At 38.6% G+C, this 27,382-nt stretch overlaps 1 protein-coding gene, 3 long non-coding RNA genes and 1 gene segment (V, D, J or C); all 5 read left to right on the top strand.

Moving 5' to 3' along the window:
* The first annotated feature begins 1,196 nt into the window (after positions 1-1,196).
* Positions 1,197-1,959, top strand: LOC136665055 (uncharacterized). Its single transcript, XR_010795199.1, has 3 exons — positions 1,197-1,310; positions 1,599-1,681; positions 1,841-1,959. It is a non-coding gene; the product is annotated as an uncharacterized lncRNA (long non-coding RNA).
* A 4,111-nt stretch (positions 1,960-6,070) lies between these two features.
* Positions 6,071-11,123, top strand: LOC136665054 (immunoglobulin lambda-1 light chain-like). The gene is made up of 4 exons (XM_066642606.1): positions 6,071-6,110; positions 6,202-6,523; positions 9,567-9,607; positions 10,636-11,123. Exons 1-4 carry the CDS (start codon positions 6,071-6,073, stop codon positions 10,956-10,958), a joined length of 726 nt encoding a protein of 241 aa, XP_066498703.1. The 3' UTR covers positions 10,959-11,123.
* Positions 11,124-12,240: 1,117 nt separating this feature from the next.
* Positions 12,241-12,600, top strand: LOC136664489 (immunoglobulin kappa variable 3-15-like). The segment is given in 1 exon segment: positions 12,241-12,600. A coding segment is annotated over 1 exon segment (360 nt).
* A 3,087-nt stretch (positions 12,601-15,687) lies between these two features.
* Positions 15,688-17,538, top strand: LOC136664368 (uncharacterized). Its single transcript, XR_010795127.1, has 3 exons — positions 15,688-15,790; positions 16,138-16,257; positions 17,297-17,538. It is a non-coding gene; the product is annotated as an uncharacterized lncRNA (long non-coding RNA).
* A 7,397-nt stretch (positions 17,539-24,935) lies between these two features.
* On the top strand, positions 24,936-27,092 carry LOC136664336 (uncharacterized). Its single transcript, XR_010795121.1, has 3 exons — positions 24,936-25,038; positions 25,386-25,505; positions 26,502-27,092. It is a non-coding gene; the product is annotated as an uncharacterized lncRNA (long non-coding RNA).
* The last annotated feature ends 290 nt before the right edge of the window (positions 27,093-27,382 follow it).

Below are 27,382 nucleotides of genomic sequence, written 5' to 3'. Positions count from 1 at the left end.
CAACACACTCGTCTCAGACTGATTACACTTTGATTATTGATACAGTGGAGGTAGGAGACTCTGCAGTGTATTACTGTCACACATGGGACAGCTCTGCTAGTGTGGATGTACCACAATGATTCACACCATGACAAAAACCTCACTGCTCACATTCACACAGCTGTAGATGTAAAATGTCCTCAACAGGACACTACTCAAGTTGGCATTAGGTTGGCATTTACTGTTATTTTAACATAAACAATGCAGCAAACTATTTTTAAACTATTAAATCATTTTAATGTAAAATTGTAGTGGACTTTAAGGTAGCGTCTACTATTGAGGAGAAATACAGTTCTTTATGGTTAATAAGGTAATATAAGATAATCTTTTATTAGACATTAAATTAGGGGAAATAAAAAAAAACAGTCAAAACAATTACTTTAAAAGAAAGGAAAAAAGTACTAAATTGTAAGAAAAGCTGCCACATGCACTGCGCCATCTTGGTGGTGCGTCTTTTATAGTCGAACCGTTTGTTTGAGAAGAAAAACAAAAGACTTTTGTTTGTAGAGAGAGTGAAAGCCTAGCATACCGGATGGAGACACTTTGGGTTTTTTTTATCCAGTTATTGACACCGGGGTTTTATAAACATATTAGACAGGTTTAAAGCCGAGAGTTAGCAAATCTTCTATAAAATCTTTTATAAAAAATGTATTTTGAAAACAATAATGAACAATGAGTTTTATGTGTCTTGAGCTGAAAAATAAGCCACACACTGCTTCATGTTGATGTTCTCAAGGGCTTGTTTTCACCCTCAGAAAGGCCTATAGTCCCACCCTCTGGAGATTGGGCCTTCCCTACATTTGTCATGCCCTCCCCAACAAGACTGACACAGCCAAAAGTTTTCATCCCTTTGACAGGTAAATTCCTTCTTCATTTGCTGCTGCTGTCATTTCACTTTCCACCTTAAAAGCTGTTGTTGCTGACTGTTTTGACACACAAGCCTGAAGTTAGCATCCTATTTCCATCTTTAAAAAGTTCTAAATTAGACTTGTACATTTGCTCTGTGTTTTTCATTTATTATTCTGGCTGACAAGGGAGAAGAAGCCAAAGGGGTATTAATACACAGAAGCACAGACAAGGAACACCTGGGAGAGATGATGAGAGGGTAAGGCAACAAAGGAGACAGGTGGACACATTGATTGCAAGGTTGGGCTAAAGGGGGACAAAGGTGGAGACAGGAACAAAACAAAACAGAGCCATGTCATAAAGGAGCACATGGCAGGCAAACAGACCTCACAAACCAAAGCAGGAAATCATGAGACCAAACACAGGTCAGCTATGAAAAAGTGGTTGTTGATGCAGGAGAAGGGGGAGGCTGAAGGGAGGGCGTTTCTGAATTACTGTTTGTTTGGCTCTGAGAGACTAGTGCGAACTCTAGTGACAAAATCTTGGACAGTGCGCCTTTAATAAGTATTTTAATAGATGAGACAATGTTAATATTTATATGAAATAGATCGTAGTAATAAAGATTACAAACTCATTCCATTGAATGAACTTGATTTGTCTTTATTTCTTTGATAAGTGAAATTAATTCATTTATGTGTAAATTGTGTTTTCAGTTATAAATGTCACTTAGTGTCTACATGTGAAGTAGTAGCATCCCCTTGTGGATCAGTTCCACATTCACAACATATGTGAACAGGTGAGAAATAAAACCCATGTAAAGCCGTTCCATGTTTGTACGTGAATGAGTTAATGAGATACAAACCTGTTCTTTGAAGTGTTAAATGAGCATAAATCATTTAGAATATTCATGAAATGACTACAGTGTTGGATAACAGAGTTCTTATCTGTTTTCCAGGGTTCCTGGTTTCTTGGATATGAAAAACTGCTAGAGTGAAGTATTTATCTCTGCAGAAGAATTGTTTGTTTTTTTAATTGTTAATTGTTATATATTAAATGGACTCATGTATTTCACCATATTGTGCTGTTGCTCTTATATGAAAGCAGTGAGTCATATCTGGTTTTATTTTTTAATCTCTACATACTTTAATGTCTGTTGCATTCAGGCATGCACAGCATTCATGGAAATTCAGAAAGAGATGCATCTCCATTGTCAGGGCTTGGATGTTGAATGCACCTTAGACATGTGTTAGAGCTGGTTCAGTGGCTAAACACTTGTACTGCATTGACCTAATATTGGAAGAACTCTCTCTGGATGACTGTCTGTAAGGAGTTGGTGTGTTTTCCCTGTGTCCGCGTGGGTTTCCTCCCAAAGTCCAAAAACACACGTTAGTAGGTGGATTGGCGACTCAAAAGTGTCTGTAGGTGTTCACAATGATTCCAGGTAGGCTCTGGACCCACCGCGACCCTGAATTGGATAAGGGTTATAGATAATGAATGAAGGATATCACTGAGTGGGACATCACTATCACTTCATGCAATCGCCACCTACAGAGCAGACACATTTGGGCCAAATCGGTTTCAAGTGTTGTGTGGCCCACACATGGGCCAAACTCATTCACTGCATTTATCCAGCACCTCAGTCACAAAACAGTGGAACAGAAGCAGCACTCTCTCATTTTAGCTCAATGTAAATCAGCAACTTTCTGTATGTCAACTCATAAAGGGAGAAACACTGATGCACTACATTCATGGATTTTTAAAAAAGCATTTCCGTCCAACAGAATGTATAATCACAGATTTATCTACAAAGCCATCATTTAAAATATGTTTACGCTTACATTTAATTTGGCAATCGTGATAATTTCATATAGTGTCGCAGTCACACAGCTCCAGGGGCCTGGAGGTTGTGGGTTCGATTCCCGCTCCGGGTGACTGTCTGTGAGGAGTTGGTGTGTTCTCCCCGTGTCCGCGTGGGTTTCCTCCGGGTGCTCCGGTTTCCTCCCACAGTCCAAAAAACACACGTTGCAGGTGGATTGGCGACTCGAAAGTGTCCGTGAGTGAATGTGTGTGTGTCTGTGTTGCCCTGTGAAGGACTGGCGTCCCCTCCAGGGTGTATTCCCGCCTTGCGCCCGATGATTCCAGGTAGGCTCTGGATCCCCCGCGACCCTAAATTGGATAAGCAGTTACAGATAATGGATGGATGGATGGATGGATAATTTCATATACTGTCTTAATATTTCAACACTGACAATGATACATCACATATTATGAAACACTGAGGATACACCTGCTCAACACTTATACTCTTATTTCAGCTCTATGCAAATGAAGACAAGTTTCCAATCATTAATAGGAACTGATGTGTCATGAGTAAAAATAAACGTTACTAATATCAGCATATGTTTGAGCATGATAACATTTGTTCTGAAGTCCTGGAAAATAATTAATCTGCACATTTTTAATCATAGTAAGTGTGATGTTAGTGATTTTATGCACCCCTGTGTATATGATTCTTAGGTTGTTTGTACTTAAGACACCTCCCTCTCTCTCCTCCTGACTCTCTTATAGCACACCCATGCTCTCTCCTTTATCTGCTCCTCCAGCTGCTCATCTCTTCACTCAGCACAGAGAGTCATCACACACTGACAAGATGCTGCCAGCACTCTGCACTCTCTTCACTGCTCTCTCATGTAAGATTTCACAACACTGGAGCTCCTCAGCATTTACCTCCATCTAATGTGAGCATCAACTAATGTAACATGGATGCTGCTTTTATTGCAGGTGTCAGTGGTGTGACTGTGGTGACCCAGAAGCCCCCTGTTCTCACAGCCACTAAAGGAGAGAAGACCACTCTGCACTGTAACCTGGGGACTGCTACTGAACATTCTGCTATCTGGTATAAACAGATTCCAGGAGGAGTTCCACAGTTTGTGCTAAAAAATCATCACAGCTATAGTCCTCCTAAGTATGGATCTGGCTTCTCGTCTCCTAAATTCACATCAACACACTCGTCTCAGTCTGATTACACTTTGATTATTGATACAGTGGAGGTAGGAGACACTGACGTATATTACTGTTACACATGGGACAGATCTGTTAGTGAGTACGTATCACAGTGATTCACACCATGACAAAAACCTCCTCACAGTCTCTTCTGCTTTCACACAGCTGTAGAAGCACAGTATCATCCACAGGACCCTATATTACTCAAGGGGAAGAGGAAAGGTTAACATTTAAGAAATACCAACATGTACTTGAAAAATTATTTCAGCATTAAAAGGCAGACAAAATGAAGAAATTATGGAAGATATATATAAGAAAGGAGAAAAGAAAGAGAAAAGGGCAACAAAACAACTCAATCTCAAAGGTACAAAGTGCTACATGAAATTAAATATCAAATGTGAGGAAGACAATTAAACTCCCATTAAATCTGCAGATGCAGACTCTCTCCATCTGCTCCCAATGGATTATAGCACTATAATAAAAAACTCAGTTAAATCCCACTGATCAAAAAATGAGTATTTTTGTTATAATAAAATATACAATGTAAACTCATCTATGTCTTTAAGGAAATCCAAACCTAATTACTCAGTGAAAACCACTGTGTATCATCTCTCAGTACGGCTACTTAAGCAGTGTCTTACATCTTGTTCATCCTCGATCAGCATGAAGGGCTACACTCTGGATGCTCCATCAGCTTTAAGATAAGTCCAAAAAGTTCTTACATCATGCATTCTTTCTTGAAACAATCAGTCTGCAAATGTCAGAGGGGCATCTGTGGTCTAACAATGACTGTGAGTGGGTGAGTGAAGGAATATCTTACTTCAAATGAAAACCTTTCAAAGAAACCAGCAGGGTTTTTTCACACCTCTGAACTGAATTTAAACAGTACAACAAAACTGTACTTCCTCATTTAACTCATCAGTGGCAGTAAACACACACATACACTAGTGCACTAGGGCAGTGAGTATTCACACACCCAGAGAGAAAGGCAGCCATTACAGTGCAGAGCAGTTGTGGGTTAGGATACATCAGCCATGGATGTTGAGAGAAGAGACAGTGCTGTTTCTTCACACCTCCTGCCCCTTTATGGGGAATTAATTTTAGTTTATTTACATTGTTTCATATATATATCACAATATTGAGACCTAATTGCTTTAATGCAGTTTGTTTTATAAATTATCATTCTTCCCCTGCCCCTTTCTCTCATAGACAGACTGTGGGGTGAATTAATGTTAATGTGAATGTGAGAGGAGAGGGGGTAAGTGGCAGTAAAGGATCAGAGTGAAGGGCACTGACCTGGAGATTTCCACAAGTGAGGACTAAAATTTGATCTCACTGTACATCATGATGAAGTCTATTAAAAGAACAAAGACCATACAAACACAACAAAAGTAATGTCTTTTTGTAAGATTAAGAAATATATATTTTTAAGCAAAACACTACATTGAAAGGATGAATATTTAATTCCAGGGACAGGTCACATCCCTTCAGTATTCACCTCTCATGTCTAAATCCCAGTAAAATACCTGAAGTAGTGATAGAATAGAATGTTTTGTGTTGTGTGACCTCAGTTGATTAGTCAGGGTTCATACACAAATTAAAGTGAATATAAGACAACTCTAGATATTTTTGTAAAGTGTGGCGAGATGTATTTTCTGCTACAGTTTATTCAACTTTATTCAAACTCAGAATGTAAATTTAAAGTGAGTGATTGTTTGGCTGAGATCATTTTAGTCCAGTAATGTTTATTACTAATTAATCATTTTCAAGGTTGTAGTGAATGTTACTCCATTGTACCTTCATTATCTCAGGCTCAATCCAGAGGCTTTTTTCATTAGAGTCTAGTGTCACCTCAACATTTCAGCATCTACATCGAATTTATAATGAGAAATATTCTAAGTTCAAGGAATAAGACAGTGTTTCTATACGGATGAATTAATAGTGTTTATATATTTTGAATAAGTCCATTTCAGGAATTATTTTGACACTTTATGCAAATAAATAATTATTACCTTCTATAGCACAAGAATGTAAATGATAGGTGTGGTGTGTTAGTGTTGTCTACAGCTCCCTCCTTCTAACCCCTCCTGATTCTTATAGCACACCCCTGCTCTCTCCTTTATCTGTTCCTCCAGCTGCTCATCTTTTCACTCAGCACAGAGAGTCATCAAACACTGACAAGATGCTGCCAGCACTCTGCACTCTCTTCACTGCTCTCTCATGTAAGATTTCACAACACTGGAGCTCCCCAGCATTTACCTCCATCTAATCTGTGCATCAACTAATGTAACATGGATGCTGCTTTTATTGCAGGTGTCAGTGGTGTGACTGTGGTGACCCAGAAGCCCCCTGTTCTCACAGCCACTAAAGGAGAGAAGATCACTCTGCACTGTAATCTGGGGACTGTTACTGATTATAATGCTATCTGGAATAAACAGGTTCCAGAAGGAGTTCCACAGTTTGTATTAAGTAATCGTCACAGCTCTAGTTCTCCTAAGTATGGATCTGGCTTCTCGTCTCCTAAATTCACATCAACACACTCATCTCAGTCTGATTACACTTTGATTATTGATACAGTGGAGGTAGGAGACTCTGCAGTGTATTACTGTCACACATGGGACACATCTGTTAATAAGTACGTATCACAGTGATTCACACCATGACAAAAACCTCCTCACTGCTCACATTCACTTCTGCTTTCACACAGCTGTAGATGTAAAATATCCTCAATAAGAGCTTACAATACTGAAATGGAGGAGGGAAGTTTATCATTTAAAAGTTCACTAAATTTATTGAAAATTTATTTCCGCTTTAACCTCGACCCTGAACTGGATAAGCAGTTACAGATAATGAATGAATAAATGAATTTCCGCTTTAAAAGGCAGGCAACAAAAAAAAAAAAACATTTTGAAAAACATGCTGATAAAATGTGTGACTTCTTATTTGTTAAATTAAAAATGAAAATGCTTCTATAATGTTTCTATAATGCTCTTTAAACAAATCAAAATGTTATCACTAAATGAAAATCTTCGGATTTCGCCCATCAATACGACTAACAATGAGCATAAAGGACTGCTCTCTGGCTGCTCTCTGGCTGAAGATAAGCTTAAACAATTCTTACATCTTTTTTTTTTTTTTTCAATAATCCAAGAATAAAGTCTAGTGTGGAAAACTCCACTTCTTTCTACACAGAAGAGTAGGGTTTGATTCCTTTCTTGGGGAACAACAGCAGTTTACACCAACGAGAGTCATAGGGCAGGACTCCTAAAAATACTAAGCCTTACATCAGCGTAACATGATCAACATACACTGATGTGCTACTGGGCAGCACAGTGGTGCAGCAGGTAGAGTCTGTGTCACACAACTCCAGAGACCTGGAGGTTGTGGGTTTGAGACCCGTTCCAAGTAACTGTCTGTTAGTAGTTTGGTGTGTTCCTCCCCTGTCTGCATGGGTTTCCTCCAGGTGCTCCAGTTTCCTCCCACGGTCCAAAAACACTTGTTGGTAGGTGGAGTGTGTGTCACCCTGCAAAGGACTGGTGCCTCCTCCAGGGTCTGTTCTCGCCTTGTGCCCAGTGATTCAGGATAGGCTCCGGACCCACTGTGACCCTGAACTGGATAAGTGGTTTCAGACAATGAATGAATGAATGATCTCCCACAATGAAAATAACCTGAGAAAACACATTCCATTTCCTAAAAGTTCTCTTGAACAAACAATCAGCAATGGATCACCAGACTACAGTATATCCCTCATTACCAGTGTTACCTTTAAGTGCTGTTTACTCTCATTACTGCACTTTTAATTCAATGATATTACAGAATTTCAAATCCACCGTCTTGTGCTGGGACTAGACCACAACACTCATCCATATCTTCATCTCCAGCTCACCCAGACACCAGTGTTTTAACCTAAAACTGATACCCTCAAGTTTAGAGCAAAATAACTGCTTGAAGTGACACATTCTGAACACAGGCTTCAGATTTTAATAGATTTCAGATTTACTTCACACAGTCCACATGCTCGGTCAATGTATCACTATTGTATAATGTTCTGTGTGATTTCTTTAATGTCCTGATACTGAAAATAATAAGTACTTAAGGGATGCTGCGATGGGAAATTAATTACATTTGGCCTCCAGCTTTTGCTCAACACAGAGGGTCATTTCTTTAATTCTGGTTACACTGTCTTCTAACTTTCTCTCAGTGAAGGAAAAGTACCTTGACAGGAGTGAATCTGTGGTTTCTGACTAAATGAGTACTGAAGATTTCCTGTGTAAGACAGTAACTCAGACAGCAGGTCTTCCAGTGCACTGGTTCTGTACTGATGCAACATTACACAACACTCTCAGTCACTGTGTGGACACTGACTTCACAGATAACACTCAGCTCCTCACTGAGGGGGAGACCAGAGGGAACACACAAATCACAGCAGTGATGTAACGCAGCATAAGAGGGAGCCTTAAACATAAATCAACAACACATAAATATACCATATTACATATTAACCACAAACAACAACTGTAAATACACAAAATCCACTTTATAAAGAAGAGAGCACCTAATGCACTATGGGAACAATGCATAATTTCATTCATTGTCCCCTCTCTCTTTCTCCATTTTCCTGCACACACACACACACACACACACACACACATGTCACAAGGAACACCTTAATATTTAAATAATGCACGTGAACATGAAACATTTGAACTACGCTTGAGACTATTCTCCTCTGCAGGAACAGTGCACTATAGTCGTGTCAGTGAAGAAAGTCTCAGCTGATTGGCTGATTAGAGATTCAGGTCCCTCCCTCAGTTCCCTATGAAAGCTCCCTCCACTCTCTCCTCTCTTCATCCGCCACTCTGTTCATCCCTCTGCTGATCACACAGACAACATGCTGCCAACTCTCTGTGTTCTACTCCCTGCTCTGGCATGTAAGATCTCTCCTCCTGCTTTTCTCTCTACACTGATGAGGTGTGTGTGTGACTAGGAGTGTGTGTGAAATGTGACTGATGCTCATACACTTCAATGTTGCTTTATGTTTCAGGGGTCAGTTCACAAAGAGTTCTGACACAACCTCCTTCAGTGCAAACAGAGCCGGGCCGCACTGTCAGTCTGGACTGTAACGTCGCAAAGGATGAAAACTTCTATGTCTCCTGGTATAAACAGATTCCACAAGCAGCTCCTCAGTTTGTGTTGAAATTGCTTTATTCTCACAGCTCTCCTAGGGAATATGGAGATAATTTTTCATCTGCGCGCTTCACATCTAAAGCCTCCACATGCATCGACTACCAGCTAATAATCAGTAAAGTGGAGGTAGGAGACTCTGCAGTGTATTACTGTGGAACATGGGATGACTCCACTAGTTCAGCTGTATCACAGTGATAGAGAGCAGGACAAAAACCTCCTCACTGTTCACACTGACATCTCCATCTGACTGAGCACATCTCAGCTTCAGCAGAAAAGTGGAGTGGAAAAGTGGTCTATTGAGCAGGAAGTGGGAAGAAATCCCAGGAGAACAGAGCTGTGGAATTCCCAGAAACTGAAACGGGATGTGGAAGGACTCAGTGCTGATCACAGACAGTAGAAGAGAGAGCTGAAGTCTAGAGGAGGTTTCAGTTGCGCTACTTTCACTTCTGAAACTGAGGAGGTTATTGTACGGGTGATGATATGAAATGAAGCACTGTGGTATTCGGACAAGGAACAAAGCTGTTCGTCACCGGTAAGAAACTCTTCTCTTTATCTACAATTCACTTCTTTAATGTTTCACACTCAGCTTTAACTGCTATCTAACTGCTACTTTATAACACTGAATAAGGATTTTGTCTATTTTTATTGTATGTTTAAAAGAAGGAGAGCATTAGAGTTGGAGGCAGACATGAACCAAAGGAAGATCAATAATCTATAATTTCAGAATCAAACCCTGACTGTGTTCCTCTGTTGTGAAATTTGATAGTGGATAAATATGAAAACAGTACTTGCTGATTGGAAAGTATGCTGTAAGTCAGCGATTGCTGAAGTTACATTGCTCTCATTGCTGTCTGATGCATATGTTTTGATGCCACAGATAAGTTCTGTTGATTTTCTAACTGGAAAATTAGAAATAGCTCTCAACAGAGAACACACGTCTGGTATTATAAAGCATACTTACAATTTAATTGCTGAATGTAAGACATGTTACAGTAAATATGACATAAAATAAGGTTTGTGTAAACTTTTTGGCAGACTTTGTATTTAATTTTTTCCAATATAAATTTTATGTTAAAATACATGTTGTGCATTACATATGACGCCTTAGACACAATTGCATTTGTTGTCTATTATTGATTTTGAAAATAAAATAATCAAATAACACTCACCCGATCAGAGCTTTCCAAACTTCTACATGCAGCCGTTTCAAAATTAAGAAACTATGCTTTAAATCATTTAAAAAAAAAAAAAAAAAAAAAAAAAACTAAAATACTTTTTCATGGTCTCTCCATCTTCCTCTCTGTTCCTCAATGTAACTGTAAAATACTTTTTTAATATTCAGTATAACTCCTTTAAGGGAAATGAAGGTTCAATTGACTCAATATTTATTTTTAAGAAATTTATTTAAATCAATTAAAGTGTTTACAACAGGTGTTTTCCATTAGAACATGAGAAAAATTATACTTTCATTAACAGCAAACTGGGCACAACTTCAAACAGTCTTTAATTCTCATTGTTTGTAGTGTATTAAATCATGTCTTTATCTGTTTCTCTGATCAGACGCTTCTGCCCCGGCTCCTGTTCTGACCCTCTTCCCTCCGTCCAGTGAAGAGCTGAAGTCTAACAAAGCCACTCTAGTGTGTGTGGTCAGTGATATGCCCACTGGGTTTGCTGATGTGAGCTGGCTGGTGGACAGTAAAGCGGTCAGCAGTGGAGTGACCACTGGCTCTGCAGAGCAGCAAACCAATAAGAAATTCAGACTGAGCAGCTTTTTGACCATTGAGAGGTCAGAGTGGGAGAAAGATAAAGACGTAACGTGTCAAGTGTCTTCTGCCTCAAAAACCGCCAGTAAAAAGTTGAAGAAGTCTGAATGTATCGTCTGAACCTGATCACATCTGATACATCTTCATTCTTTTAATCTTCACAGTAACAGAGCTTCATAGAAACAGTAGTTTAACGTGTAGTGACAGAACGCTGACGTCATTAACAAACACTGGATCATCTCCTGCTGACGTAGTCATTTATCTTTTTTGTTTTATGACATGTTTGTTTGCTGAAGTTTAATAAAATGCATTACTAAAGAAACTGTTGTTCATTTTTCATGGTGATGGAGAGTCCAGTAGAATGTTCTAGATATTAATCAGAGACCTCAGCAGCTCAATGAAACACATGTAGAGAATAAGAGTGAGAATGACTAAAGGAGTGAAACATGTTTCTACAGGATTATAAAATGATAAGATAATAAACTGACTGTAGAGTGAAGAGAGATATGGACATTCAGCTACACTGAGATGTTGTGAAACCTGTGGTCACTGATAATGTCACTGGAAATGAAAAATAATGATCTAAAGCAGATCAGAGTCAGTGGTCACTGTCCAGACAAGTGCAGTACAGAGAGTGAATTCAAATGTCAGGCTCCAGTGAGAGATTCAGATCCTGAGGCGTAAACTACACTCAAAAAGAGCTAAAAGACTTCATTTCATATCTTTATATTTAAGTTTTACTGCTACTCAAACAACAGATATACAAATTAAAACGCTAAAAAAGTCCTTTTTATGTGACATGGAATAAACAAAATGTCGAAAAGGGGATGTGCTCAGTGACCGCGTTGTGAACCGTAGACCGTGACCTATGGACTATTAGTGAAGAGCGCCATCTGTCCGCAGAATTGAGACACATCACACATTAAGACACAGGATACACCTGCTCAATTATGTGCTGTTATTTTAACTCTATGCAAATCAAGACAAGTTTCCATTTCTACTTTCAAGCGTAGAAACCCATGCTGGTAACAAATGCAATGATGAGTTATTGTTTTATTTTATTATTGATAAAAACAAATTAACTTAATAGTAATTATGTACATTATTACGTAATTAAATAAAATTATGAAGAACATGAGAGTGATCTGTATGATCTTTATGGTGTTTGTATTTGAGAGACCCCTCCCTCTCTCCTCCTGACTCTTATAGCACATCCCTGCTCTCTCTCCTTTATCTGCTCCTCCAGCTGCTCCTCTCTTCACTCAGCACAGAGAGTCATCACACACTGACAAGATGCTGCCAGCACTCTGCACTCTCTTCACTGCTCTCTCATGTAAGATTTCACAACACTGGAGCTCCTCAGCATTTACCTCCATCTAATGTGAGCATCAACTAATGTAACATGGATGCTGCTTTTATTGCAGGTGTCAGTGGTGTGACTGTGGTGACCCAGAAGCCCCCTGTTCTCACAGCCACTAAAGGAGAGAAGACCACTCTGCACTGTAACCTGGGGTCTGTTACTGATCAATCTGCTCGTTGGTATAAACAGGTTCCAGGAGGAGTTCCACAGTTTGTGTTAAGGAATTATCACAGCTGGAGTTCTCCTTCATATGGATCTGGCTTCTCGTCTCCTAAATTCACATCAGCACACTCATCTAAATCTGATTACACTTTGATCATTGACACAGTGGAGGTAGGAGACTCTGCAGTGTATTACTGTCACACATGGGATAACTCTGCTAAAGAACACGTACCACAGTGATTCACACCATGACAAAAACCTCCTCACTGCTCACATTCACGTCTGCTTTCAGAAAACAGCAGAAGAACAGAATCATTAACAGAGACCTATAACAGTGACTTGTGTATTGAGTTTATAATATATATTATTTATAGAGTGTTTTAATAGATGGGATGAGGATTTAATTTGCATAAGAAGTAAATAGCAGTATAAAACAGTAAGTAAACTCAAATCATTTTTCCTGTTCATAATGAGGAGGTGCCACTACTTTGTGTGCTTTTAACCCCTTCTACCACCCAATGTCTAAATCCTGGATACTCAACTGTCAGAATGAGAAGCACTGAGGAGGAGATTCAGTAGACTTTACTCCACACAGTACTGTAGCACTGAAACTGATGTACCTCCTCAACACCACTCAGGGGTTTTAACTCCATACAAATGAAGGGTAGCTTCTGTTTCTTCTGTCATGGTTTGTGGTGGTGATGTGTTCAAGTACATTGTGATGGTATGAATGGATCAGACACAGCAGTGCTCCTGGGGTTTTTAAACACTACGTCTCTTCTCTGTCCACACACTTGGACACACCTACATCTTTGGTCCATCTTGTAGATGTAAAGTCAGAGACAGTAGCTCATCTGTTGCTGCACGGTGTGTGTTGGTCATCCTCTAGTCCTTCATCAGTGGACACAAGACGGTGCTGGCTGGATTTCTTTGGTTAGTGGACTATTCTCAGTCCAGCAGTGACACTGGGGGCTTTAAAAACTCCAGCAGCACTGCTGTGTCTGATCCACTTGTGTACAAGTGCAACACACACTAACACCCTACCACCACATCAGTGTCAGTGCAGCTCAGAGAATGATTCACCATCCAAATCATACCTGCTCTGTGGTGGTCCTGACCATTGAAGAACGGGGTGAAAAGGGGCAATGTACACAGAACAATAGGCGGACTCTGGTGTGTAAATGTAGACCATGTTGGCAGTGGAGCTGAGAGAATGGATAGTGAGGGTAGAAACAAGGTGTTGGTCGTAATATTATGGTTGATCAGTGCATACAAAACGATGAATAACCTCACTTATGACAGACATAAACATAAAATAATAGAACAATAATACACCACATCACAACCCAATGACCATAAAACACAACTGTAAACAAACAAAATCCGCTACTCTCTCCATGTCTCCTACAGACACACAAACACACTTGAGGAAGAACACACTATAAACACTTGATGAGGAACACACATAAACTGTTTTCATGTAACACTGCTTTGTTATATCTGTTGATTAATTTAGCCGTGTTTATTTATTTCCTCATGTAAAAACATATATAGCACATCAATAGTCTGCCTTGATATTTAAAAAAGTAACAAGTAAATGTATCTATATATTAATATGTTCTATAACACATTAGAGTGCTGTATATGATCCCTTTGGTGTGTGTAGAGACGCCTCCCTCTCCTCATCCTCCTGACTCTTATAGCACACCCCTGCTCTCTCTTCTTTATCTGCTCCTCCAGCTGCTCATCTCTTCACTCAGCACAGAGAGTCATCACACACTGACAAGATGCTGCCAGCACTCTGCACTCTCTTCACTGCTCTCTCATGTAAGATTTCACAACACTGGAGCTCCTCAGCATTTACCTCCATCTAATGTGAGCATCAACTAATGTAACATGGATGCTGCTTTTATTGCAGGTGTCAGTGGTGTGACTGTGGTGACCCAGAAGCCCCCTGTTCTCACAGCCACTAAAGGAGAGAAGATCACTCTGCACTGTAATCTGGGGGCTGTAAATAATGACACTGCCCGATGGTATAAAGAGGTCCCAGGAGGGGTTCCGCAGTTTGTGTTGGTTAAGAAACAGGGCTGGAGGGCTCCTGAATATGGATCTGGCTTCACGTCTCCTAAATTCACATCAACGGACTCATCTAGTTCAGATTACACTTTGATCATTGATAAAGTGGAGGTAGGAGACTCTGCAGTGTATTACTGTCACACATGGGACGGCTCTGCTAGTGAGCACGTATCACAGTGATTCACACCATGACAAAAACCTCCTCACTGCTCACATTCACTTCTGCTTTCACACAGCTGTAGGAGTACAATATCCTCAACAGGACACTACTCAAGTTGGCATTAGGCTGCATTTACTGTTATTTTAACAAATATTGCAGCAAACTAATAATTTTAATGTAAAGTTGTAGTGGACTTTAAGGGAGCGTCTACTATTGAGGAGAAATACAGTTCTTTATGGTTAGTATAAGATAAGATAGAAATTTATTAGACATTAAATTAGGGGAAATAAAGAACAGTCAAAACAATTACTTTAAAAGAAAGGAAAAAACTACTAAATTGTAAGAAAAGCTACCACATGCACTGTGCCATCTTGGTGGTGTGTCTTTTATAGTGGGGCCGTTTGTTTGAGAAGAAAAACAAAAGACTCTCGTTTGTAGAGAGAGTGAAAGCCTATCATTCCGGACGGAGACACTTTGTTTTTTTTTTTTACCCAGTTATTGACACCGGGGTTTCATAAACATATTAGAAATTTTTAAAGCTGAGAGTTAGCAAATATTCTATAAAATCTTTTATAAAAAATGATTTTTGAAAACAATCGTGAATAACGAGTTTTAGGAGTTAAAAATAAGCCACACACCGCTTCATGTTGATGTTCTCAAGGGCTTGTTTTCACCCTCAGGAAGGCCTATAGTCCCACCCTCTGGAGACTTGGGCCTTCCCTACATTTGCCATACCCTCCCCAACAAGACTGACACAGCCAAAAGTTTTCATCCCTTCGACAGGTAAATTCCTTCTTCATTTGCTGCTGCCGTCTTTTCACTTTCCACCTTAAAAGTTGTTGTTGCTGACTGTTTTGACACACAAGCCTGAAGTTGGCATCCTATTTCCACCATTAAAAAGTTCTAAATTAGACTTGTACATTTCCTTTGTGATTTTCATTTACTATTCTGGCTGACAAGGGAGCACTAAAACCAAAGGGGTATAAATACACAGAAGCACAGACAAGGAACACCTGGGAGAGATGATGAGAGGGTAAGGCAACAAAGGAGACCGGTGGAAACATTGATTACAAGGTTGGGCTAAAGTGGGACAAAGGTGGAGACAGGAACAAAACAGAGCAATGTTATAAAGAAGCACATGGCAGGCAAACAGACCTCACAAAACAAAGCAGGAAAGCATGAGACCAAACACAGGTCAGCTATGAAAAAGTGGTTGTTGAGGCTGGAGAAGGGGGAGGCTGAAGGGAAGGACGTTTCTGAATTACTGTTAATGTTTGGCTCTGAGAGACTCTGGTGGCAAAATCTTGGACAGTGCACCTTTAATGAGTATTTTAATACTCATGGTTTCATGGTTTCTTGGATATGAAAGACTGCTCGAGTGAAGTATTTATCTCTACAGAAGAATTATTTGTTTTTTGAATTGTTAATTGTTATATATTAAATGGACTCATATATTTCACCATATTGTGCTGTTGCTTTTATATGAAAGCAGTGAGTCATATCTGGTTGTGTGCTCACTACTGCATTAAATATGGTCTCAGGTTTATTGCTTTATCATCGCTGATGCTGTGATTGGTGCAGCATAGTGTATAACAACTGCCTTCTACACAGAAGGCTATGTTACTCTTCCCCGCCATGCTACAACGTTAATGGTCATTTTGGTAAGTACATATACGCTGCCCTCCCATCACATGTTTTTGTCACTCTGGATTATGTAAATAAACACAAATCTAGGTGTGCTCTTGTCTTTTGTGCTGCCCCATGTCTAAAAAATCCTAAACAATCCACTGTCATAACACATTATGTGTAACACACAGGACGCACTTGCACAACACCACTCTTTTATTTTAGTTCTATAGAAAATGAAGACTATTCCCAGTTTCTTCCAAGAATAATAGAAAACAAATGTTGAATGAATAAAGCACCTCAAACAAAGGATTATGTAGTAAGAATATGCAAAAGTAAATACGAGTAATTGATATATATATATTTCATTTAAAGTTCACACTGAAGAATTTAATATGTTAAATATTAAGGCTGAACAATTTAGAAACAATATAATACAGTATATATATATATATATATATATATATATATATATATATATATATATATATATATATATAATTCCAGATTTTAACTGCTGTTTTTATCATATGAACAACAGTGTTTGGATATTTCTAACTGGTCAGTTTCTTTAAATGTCCCCATTGAAACATATTAGGACATTGTTCTTGAAAATGTTCTATAATTAAAATTGCAGCTCTTGTGATTTGTAAAGGACACATTCACATTCTCTTTTCACACATAAGAGTGAAGCACGTAATCCGCATTGTGTGTGTATTTGAGAACTTCCCCCATCTAATGTGAGCATCAACAAATGTAACATGAATGCTGCTTTTATTTTTTACATTTTTCTCTACATACTTTAATGTCTGTTGCATACAGGCATTCACAGCATTCATGGAAATTCAGAAAGAGATGCATCTCCATCGTCAGGGCTAGGATGTTGAACGCACCTCAGACACGTGTTAGAGCTGGTTCAGAGGCTAAACACTTGTACTGCTTTGACCTAATATTGGAAGAACTTTCTCGATGCGTAGAAAAAATATTGCTGACACCAGTTAGAAGCAGAAACTTTATTGAATCAACTGGAGATAATTCATCCATTTATTATCTGTAACTGCTTTTCCAATTCAGGGTTGCGGTGGGTCCCGGGCCTTCCCGAAATCACTGGGAGCAAGGCAGGAACACACCCTGGAGGGGGTGCCAGTCCTTTACAGGGCAACACACACTCACACATTCACTCACACCTACAGACACTTTTCGCCAATCCACCTACCAACATGTGTTTTTAGACTGTGGGAGGGAACCCACGCGGACACGAGGAGAACACACCAACTCCACACAGACAGTCACACGGAGCGGGACTCAAACCCACAACCTACAGGTCCCTGGAGCTGTGTGACTGCGGCACTACCTGATGCACCACTGTGCCGCCCCAAAAACAATTCAGATGATGATTTTAATTAAGCGTTCAGATTAACTGATAACAGTGGTGCAGCAGGTAGTGTCGCAGTCACACAGCAACTTTCTGTACGCCATCTCATAAAAGGAGAAAAACAAATGCTCTACATTCATGGATTTATAAAAAGCATTTCCGTCCAACAGAATGTATAATCACGAATTTATCTACAAAGCCATAATTTAAAATATGTTTACGCTTACATTTAATTTGGCAATCGTGATAATTTCATATAATCCCTTAATATTTCAACACTGACAATGATGCATCACATATTATGACACACTGAGGATACACCTGCTCAACACTTATACTCTTATTTCAGCTCTATGCAAATGAAGACAAGTTTCCATTCATTAATAGGAACTGATGTGTCATGAGTAAAAATAAACATGTTTCTAATATCAGCATATGTTTGAGCATGATAACATTTGTTCTAAAATCCTGGAAAATAATTAATCTGCACATTTTTAATCATAGTAAGTAAGTGTGATGCTAGTGATTTTATGCACCCCTGTGTATATGATTCTTAGGTTGTTTGTACTTAAGACACCACAGAGAGTCATCACACACTGACAAGACACTGACCTGGGGACTGCTACTGAACATTCTGCTATCTGGTATAAACAGATTCCAGGAGGGGTTCCACAGTTGTTGCTAAAAAATCATCACAGCTATAGTCCTCCTAAGTATGGATCTGGCTTCTCGTCTCCTAAATTCACATCAACACACTCGTCTCAGTCTGATTACACTTTGATTATTGATACAGTGGAGGTAGGAGACACTGACGTATATTACTGTTACACATGGGACAGATCTGTTAGTGAGTACGTATCACAGTGATTCACACCATGACAAAAACCTCCTCACTGCTCACAGTCTCTTCTGCTTTCACACAGCTGTAGAAGCACAGTATCATCCACAGGACCCTATATTACTTAAGGGGAAGAGGAAAGGTTAACATTTTAGAAATACCAAAATTTACTTGAAAAATTATTTCGGTATTAAAAGGCAGACAAAATGAAGAAATTATGGAAGATATATATAAGAAAGGAGAAAAGAAAGAGAAAAGGGCAACAAAAAAACTCAATCTCAAAGGTACAAAGTGTTACATGAAATTAAATATCAAATGTGAAGAAGACAATTAAACTCCCATTAAATCTGCAGATCCAGACTCTCTCCATCTGCTCCCAATGGATTATAGCACTATAATAAAAAACTCATTTAAATCGCACTGATCAAAAAATGAGTATTTTTGTTATAATAAAATATACAATGTAAATTCATCTATGTCTTTAAAGGAAATCCAAACCTAATTACTCAGTGAAAACCACTGTGTATCATCTCTCAGTACGGCTACTTAAGCAGTGTCTTACATCTTGTTCATCCTCGATCAGCATGAAGGGCTACACTCCATCAGCCAGGATGCTCCATCAGCTGTGGCCTAATAGAGAAGCAAGCTTTGGACTGGAAGGTCTTGGATGTGATCTCCACGACTGGAAAAAAAATTTGGAGGTGGTTGAGTGAAAGAAGATTCTCTCTCAATACATGACTTTTTCTTGTATATCAAAAAAAATCTGTATTTTTTTTCCACACCTCTGAACTGAATAAAAAAAAACATGCTTTCCTTGCCATTATGCAGCAGTTTAACCAAACTGTGCTTCTTCATTTAACCTCTCAGTGGCAGTGAACACACACATACCCTAGTGCACTAGGGCAGTGAATACACACACACACACACACACACACACACTCACCCAGAGGGCAAGCCACTCATCCCAGTGCTTAGGGAGCAGTTGTGGGTTAGGTGCCTTGCTCAAGGATACATCAGCCATGGATGTTGAGGGAAGAGACAGTGCTGTGTCTTCACTCCTCTGGCCTTTTTGCAGGAGATCAAACCCTCAACTTTCTGTCTCTTATTTTTGAATAGTTTTAGTATTTTTTTACATTGTTTCATATTTATATCACAAAATTGAGACCTAATTGCTTTGATGCAGTTTGTTTTATAAATTATCATTCTTCCCCTGCCCCTTTCTCTCATAGACAGACTGTGGAGTGAATTAATGTTAATGTGAATGTGGGAGGAGAGGGGGTAGGTGTCAGTGAAGAATCAGAGTGAAGTGCACTGACCTGGAGATGTCCACAAGAGAGAACTCAGTCAGTACTCAATGTGGAAATAGTAAGTGTATAAGGGCTCAGTCATTCTCACGTAATCCTTTAATGCTTAGATATATGTGCTATTCATATGCATCATTGTAAATCATCTTTCTTCATTGTAACTACAGTCACAGATGAACATACACTGACTCTGTTTTAATTTGCAGCAGGGAAATCCAACCGTCCGCGACAGTGTTCAGGAAATTCATGGAAATCCGTGAGAAATAGTTTCTGGGTTAGACAGTCTTTGTAAAATATCACTAACAGAGCACCACCAATAGATAAACACATACTCTGCCACTATAAATAGAAGCTACAAGTAGCCAGACTGAACTTTGATCTGACTGTACATCATGATGATATTTATGAAGAGAACAAACACCATCCAAACACAATCCAATGTAGAAATGTAGTCATAGAAATAAATGTTTTACGTGTTCTATCTTCAGTTGATTAGTCAGGTTTCATATACAAAGTTAAAGAGCCCCCTCCCTCTCTCATGTAAGATTTCACAACACTGGAGCTCCTCAGCATTTACCTCCATCTAATGTGAGCATCAACTAATGTAAAATGGATGCTGCTTTTATTGCAGGTGTCATTGGTGTGACTGTGGTGACCCAGAAGCCCCCTGTTCTCACAGCCACTAAAGGAGAGAAGATCACTCTGCACTGTAACCTGGGGTCTGTTTTTGATCAAACTACTCGATGGTATAAACAGGTTCCAGGAGGAGATCCACAGTTTGTGTTAAGTAATTACATTGGCCAAAGCTCTACATATGGATCTGGCTTCTCGTCTCCTAAATTCACATCAGAATGTTCATCGGTATCTGACTGTACTTTGATCATTGATAAAGTAGAGGTAGGAGACTCAGCAGTGTATTACTGTAACACATGGGATAACTCTGCGAAAAGACACATTGCACAGTGATTCAGACAATAACAAAAACCTCCTCACTGCTCACTTTAACTTCTGCTTTTAGACAGCAGTAGAAGTACAGTATCATCAACAGGATCCTACTCTACACAAGTGTGCATTGTGCTGCATTTGCTGTTATTTAATTAATGTTTAAATAGACGGGACTAGATGTTAGTGTGTGTATGAATTTAATGAGAATAAACACTACTATACTGATGCTATGTAATGATCTTGATTTGTTTATATAAATATGATGAGTGACATGTGTTTACACAAATAAACTGGGTAAATTCTGTTGAAGTATATTCAGTATTGTTTAAACGACACATAATGTCTTTGGTGTGAAGTAATGGCATCCCCTTTGTGAATCAGTTCCTAAACTGAGTGAGAAATAGCTCCTTTGTAAAGCATTAACTAAAGGTGAGTATGTATGTGAATGACTCAGTCTTTGGAATGAGTTAATGGATACAAACCAGTTCAGTTCCATCTGGTGCTTCAATTAAATAAATAAATAAATAAATAAATAAATAAATAAATAAATAATTCAAATGAAGATCAGAAATGTGGTGAGGTTCTAGGGTGAAATGTGTTGTCCTGTTTGTGTGTTTGTTGATGCACACTTATGGAAATTAGCTATAATGTCGTGGTGGTCATTTGATGAGGATAATCTACTTTTAATGTGATACACTGCTATATGTTCATGATTATAACATTTAGAAAATGAATGCCTGTCTAGAATGATGGATGACTAAAAGATCTTACATTTTTTCAGGGTTCATGGTTTGTTGGGTATGATATGCTCTTCTAACTGTATATATCTCATCAGAAGAATGGTTGATCATTTATGTTAGTAATTATAAAATATGAATTCATCATTTGTGTACTTTATTAAAGCAGTGAATCGTTTCATGTTTTGTGTTCTCTGCTTCATCTTGTGCTGATCAACCCCTTTTACTTGTGATAGATCAATGTAAAGCACAAACTCACAGTCTTTTTTATTATTATTATCACAGATGCTGTGATTGGTGCAGCATTTTGGATGACACAGCTTCCTCCTACAATAAGTTTCTGTTCCCTGCTCCAAGAAGAACTCATTTCACAACACTAATAATAATAATATTTCTGGCAAGAATCCTAAATTTACACTGCCCTCCAGCAATTAAACCTGATTACATTTATATGTCACTCCAGATAACAATGTATATGTTGTAAATAAGCACAAAGATGATGTTGTGCTCTTGTACTGCCTCATATCTAAAATCCTGGACACTCCATTGTAGTAATCTGAAGCACTGAGGCAATTCAGTGGATGTTACTTTACACAGTCCATGAAGTGTAGGACACTGTCAGCCTTTAAAATTCACCACTGAATCATTGAATCTGATACATAACACATTATGACACCCACTCAGGACACGTCTGCTTAACAAAATGGTTTATATTCTGTGTAAATGTCCATTTCTTTTAAGAATAATGGACAAATATTGTCAGTCAGTACATGAATTATAGTTTTCAGATTTTCATTTGAATGAAGTACTTCAAATTAATATTTAATAAAATATGCAGAGTAAATACAGATGATGAAAATGAAAAACGCTATGGCTACAATTAGAAACGTTTATCAGTATCATTATGTAGATGACAGGCTAATGTTAAAACACTATAGATTTTAGGAATGATGAATAATTATTATATATTAAATATGATCTTCCTGACTGCAGGCAAAAAACACTTATTATAAATTTCAGATATTTCCTCACAGTTTGCTAGCTCTCCAGTCTATTTGCGCACTGGAAATCGGTCTAAAGTGTTTACGAAACCCTAGTGTCAGTGAATAGATCATGAGGATATTGCTTTACTCCTGTTCCATTGGTGGGTAACTGCCTTAATTTTGCTGGTTCAGATTATTTAGGTAGGAACCATTCTAAATTCTGAAGGCTGCTAACTGCATGACATGAAACACAGATGGAAAGTGCTACAGAACTAAACAACTTAAGTTACCAATTAGTTTCTGTGGTGATTCATACTGTAAATAAAGACTTACAGACTATTTAACTTCAGCCACATTGAAACAATGGGCATTTTTTGTCCTCAAACACACCATTCCACCTTAAATGATGTTGAGCTTCTGAATGCAAACAAACGAAGGAGAACTTCAGTTCCCCACAATCGAGGACATTGCTTTTAAAGTAAAGTGGTTTATGAAATATTGCTAATTGCAATTTTCCTAACCAATCATGCAACTGTGAATTAAACTACAATTATTTTCTACAAATGAAAGTACAAGACTGTATTAATAACAATGAAGATCAAGCTTTAAATTTGAACACTGACTGTAAAATGCCAGGGTTTAATTTAAGTGTGGTCAGATAAACAGCGCAGTGTGAATGTTTCTGATTGGTCTAACTATTCAAATGTCATCACTTAAGCATTATTAAGACCTTGTTCTATAAAATATAAACTGTGATTAATATTGCAGCTTTTTTTATTTGAAAAATCATTTTCAATTTAAATGCAAGTCATATTTCAGCTCTGTTCCATGGCACACTATAGTTAAGTGTGATCTATTGGGTGTGGTGTAGTTGAACTCCCTCCCACCCCTCTTCCTGACTCTTATAGCACACCCCTGCTCTCTCTCCTTTATCTGCTCCTCCAGCTGCTCATCTCTTCACTCAGCACAGAGAGTCATCACACACTGACAAGATGCTGCCAGCACTCTGCACTCTCTTCACTGCTCTCTCATGTAAGATTTCACAACACTGGAGCTCCTCAGCATTTACCTCCATCTAATGTGAGCATCAACTAATGTAACATGGATGCTGCTTTTATTGCAGGTGTCAGTGGTGTGACTGTGGTGACCCAGAAGCCCCCTGTTCTCACAGCCACTAAAGGAGAGAAGATCACTCTGCACTGTAATCTGGGGTCTGTAAATAATGACACTGCCCGATGGTATAAAGAGGTCCCAAGAGGGGTTCCGCAGTTTGTGTTGGTTAAGAAACAGGGCTGGAGGGCTCCTAAATATGGATCTGGCTTCACGTCTCCTAAATTCACATCAACGGACTCATCTAGTTCAGATTACACTTTGATCATTGATAAAGTGGAGGTAGGAGACTCTGCAGTGTATTACTGTAACACATGGGACGGCTCTGCTAGTGAGCACGTATCACAGTGATTCACACCATGACAAAAACCTCCTCACTGCTCACATTCACTTCTGCTTTCACACAGCTGTAGGAGTACAATATCCTCAACAGGACACTACTCAAGTTGGCATTAGGCTGCATTTACTGTTATTTTAACAAATATTGCAGCAAACTAATAATTTTAATGTAAAGTTGTAGTGGACTTTAAGGGAGCATCTACTATTGAGGAGAAATACAGTTCTTTATGGTTAGTATAAGATAAGATAGAAATTTATTAGACATTAAATTAGGGGAAATAAAGAACAGTCAAAACAATTACTTTAAAAGAAAGGAAAAAAACTACTAAATTGTAAGAAAAGCTACCACATGCACTGCGCCATCTTGGTGGTGTGTCTTTTATAGTGGGACCGTTTGTTTGAGAAGAAAAACAAAAGACTCTCGTTTGTAGAGAGAGTGAAAGCCTATCATTCCGGACGGAGACACTTTGTTTTTTTTTTACCCAGTTATTGACACCGGGGTTTCATAAACATATTAGAAATTTTTAAAGCTGAGAGTTAGCAAATCTTCTATAAAATCTTTTATAAAAAATGATTTTTGAAAACAATCGTGAATAACGAGTTTTAGGAGTTAAAAATAAGCCACACACCGCTTCATGTTGATGTTCTCAAGGGCTTGTTTTCACCCTCAGGAAGGTCTATAGTCCCACCCTCTGGAGACTTGGGCCTTCCCTACATTTGCCATACCCTCCCCAACAAGACTGACACAGCCAAAAGTTTTCATCCCTTCAACAGGTAAATTCCTTCTTCATTTGCTGCTGCCGTCTTTTCACTTTCCACCTTAAAAGTTGTTGTTGCTGACTGTTTTGACACACAAGCCTGAAGTTGGCATCCTATTTCCACCTTTAAAAAGTTCTAAATTAGACTTGTACATTTCCTTTGTGATTTTCATTTACTATTCTGGCTGACAAGGGAGCACTGAAACCAAAGGGGTATAAATACACAGAAGCACAGACAAGGAACACCTGGGAGAGATGATGAGAGGGTAAGGCAACAAAGGAGACAGGTGGAAACATTGATTACAAGGTTGGGCTAAAGTGGGACAAAGGTGGAGACAGGAACAAAACAGAGCAATGTTATAAAGAAGCACATGGCAGGCAAACAGACCTCACAAAACAAAGCAGGAAAGCATGAGACCAAACACAGGTCAGCTATGAAAAAGTGGTTGTTGAGGCAGGAGAAGGGGGAGGCTGAAGGGAAGGACGTTTCTGAATTACTGTTAATGTTTGGCTCTGAGAGACTCTGGTGGCAAAATCTTGGACAGTGCACCTTTAATGAGTATTTTAATACTCATGGTTTCATGGTTTCTTGGATATGAAAAACTGCTCGAGTGAAGTATTTATCTCTACAGAAGAATTATTTGTTTTTTGAATTGTTAATTGTTATATATTAAATGGACTCATATATTTCACCATATTGTGCTGTTGCTATTATATGAAAGCAGTGAGTCATATCTGGTTGTGTGCTCACTACTGCATTAAATATGGTCTCAGGTTTATTGCTTTATCATCGCTGATGCTGTGATTGGTGCAGCATAGTGTATAACAACTGCCTTCTACACAGAAGGCTATGTTACTCTTCCCCGCCATGCTACAACGTTAATGGTCATTTTGGTAAGTACATATACGCTGCCCTCCCATCACATTTTTTTGCTACTCTGGATTATGTAAATGAACACAAATCTAGGTGTGCTCTTGTCTTTTGTGCTGCCCCATGTCTAAAAAATCCTAAACAATCCACTGTCATAACACATTATGAGTAACACTCAGGACACACTTGCACAACACCACTCTTTTATTTTAGTTCTATAGAAAATGAAGACTATTCTCAGTTTCTTCCAAGAATAATAGAAAACAAATGTTGAATGAATAAAGCACCTCAAACAAAGGATTATGTAGTAAGAATATGCAAAAGTAAATACGAGTAATTGATATATATATATTTCATTTAAAGTTCACACTGAAGAATTTAATATGTTAAATATTAAGGCTGAACAATTTAGAAACAATATAATACAGTATATATATATATATATAATTCCAGATTTTAACTGCTGTTTTTATCATATGAACAACAGTGTTTGGATATTTCTAACTGGTCAGTTTCTTTAAATGTCCCCATTGAAACATATTAGGACATTGTTCTTGAAAATGTTCTATAATTAAAATTGCAGCTCTTGTGATTTGAAAAGGACACATTCACATTCTCTTTTCACACATAAGAGTGAAGCACGTAATCCGCATTGTGTGTGTATTTGAGAACTTCCCCATCTAATGTGAGCATCAACAAATGTAACATGAATGCTGCTTTTATTTTTTACATTTTTCTCTACATACTTTAATGTCTGTTGCATACAGGCATTCACAGCATTCATGGAAATTCAGAAAGAGATGCATCTCCATCGTCAGGGCTAGGATGTTGAACGCACCTCAGACACGTGTTAGAGCTGGTTCAGAGGCTAAACACTTGTACTGCTTTGACCTAATATTGGAAGAACTTTCTCGATGCGTAGAAAAAATATTGCTGACACCAGTTAGAAGCAGAAACTTTATTGAATCAACTGGAGATAATTCATTCATTCATTATCTGTAACTGCTTTTCCAATTCAGGGTTGCGGTGGGTCCCGGGCCTTCCCGAAATCACTGGGAGCAAGGCAGGAACACACCCTGGAGGGGGTGCCAGTCCTTTACAGGGCAACACACACTCACACATTCACTCACACCTACAGACACTTTTCGCCAATCCACCTACCAACATGTGTTTTTAGACTGTGGGAGGGAACCCACGCGGACACGAGGAGAACACACCAACTCCACACAGACAGTCACACGGAGCGGGACTCAAACCCACAACCTACAGGTCCCTGGAGCTGTGTGACTGCGGCGCTACCTGCTGCACCACCGTGCCGCCCCAAAAACAATTCAGATGATGATTTTAATTAAGCGTTCAGATTAACTGATAACAGTGGTGCAGCAGGTAGTGTCGCAGTCACACAGCAACTTTCTGTACGCCATCTCATAAAAGGAGAAAAACAAATGCTCTACATTCATGGATTTATAAAAAGCATTTCCGTCCAACAGAATGTATAATCACGAATTTATCTACAAAGCCATAATTTAAAATATGTTTACGCTTACATTTAATTTGGCAATCGTGATAATTTCATATAATCCCTTAATATTTCAACACTGACAATGATGCATCACATATTATGACACACTGAGGATACACCTGCTCAACACTTATACTCTTATTTCAGCTCTGTGCAAATGAAGACAAGTTTCCATTCATTAATAGGAACTGATGTGTCATGAGTAAAAATAAACATGTTACTAATATCAGCATATGTTTGAGCATGATAACATTTGTTCTAAAATCCTGGAAAATAATTAATCTGCACATTTTTAATCATAGTAAGTAAGTGTGATGCTAGTGATTTTATGCACCCCTGTGTATATGATTCTTAGGTTGTTTGTACTTAAGACACCAC

The sequence above is a fragment of the Hoplias malabaricus genome, chromosome 13, assembly GCF_029633855.1.
Source record: "Hoplias malabaricus isolate fHopMal1 chromosome 13, fHopMal1.hap1, whole genome shotgun sequence".
NCBI lineage: Eukaryota > Metazoa > Chordata > Actinopteri > Characiformes > Erythrinidae > Hoplias > Hoplias malabaricus.
The sequence above is the reverse complement of the archived record's forward strand: the minus strand, read 5'-3'. Positions and strand labels throughout refer to the sequence as shown.

Excerpts from the sequence above, each read along its gene's own strand:
- LOC136665054 (XM_066642606.1), top strand. The coding sequence starts at position 6,071 with ATGCTGCCAGCACTCTGCACTCTCTTCACTGCTCTCTCAT. Across the intron at positions 6,111-6,201 it reads TCTCTTCACTGCTCTCTCAT|GTGTCAGTGGTGTGACTGTG; the intron begins GTAAGATTTCAC and ends CTTTTATTGCAG. Across the intron at positions 6,524-9,566 it reads TGGGACACATCTGTTAATAA|CACTGTGGTATTCGGACAAG; the intron begins GTACGTATCACA and ends TATGAAATGAAG.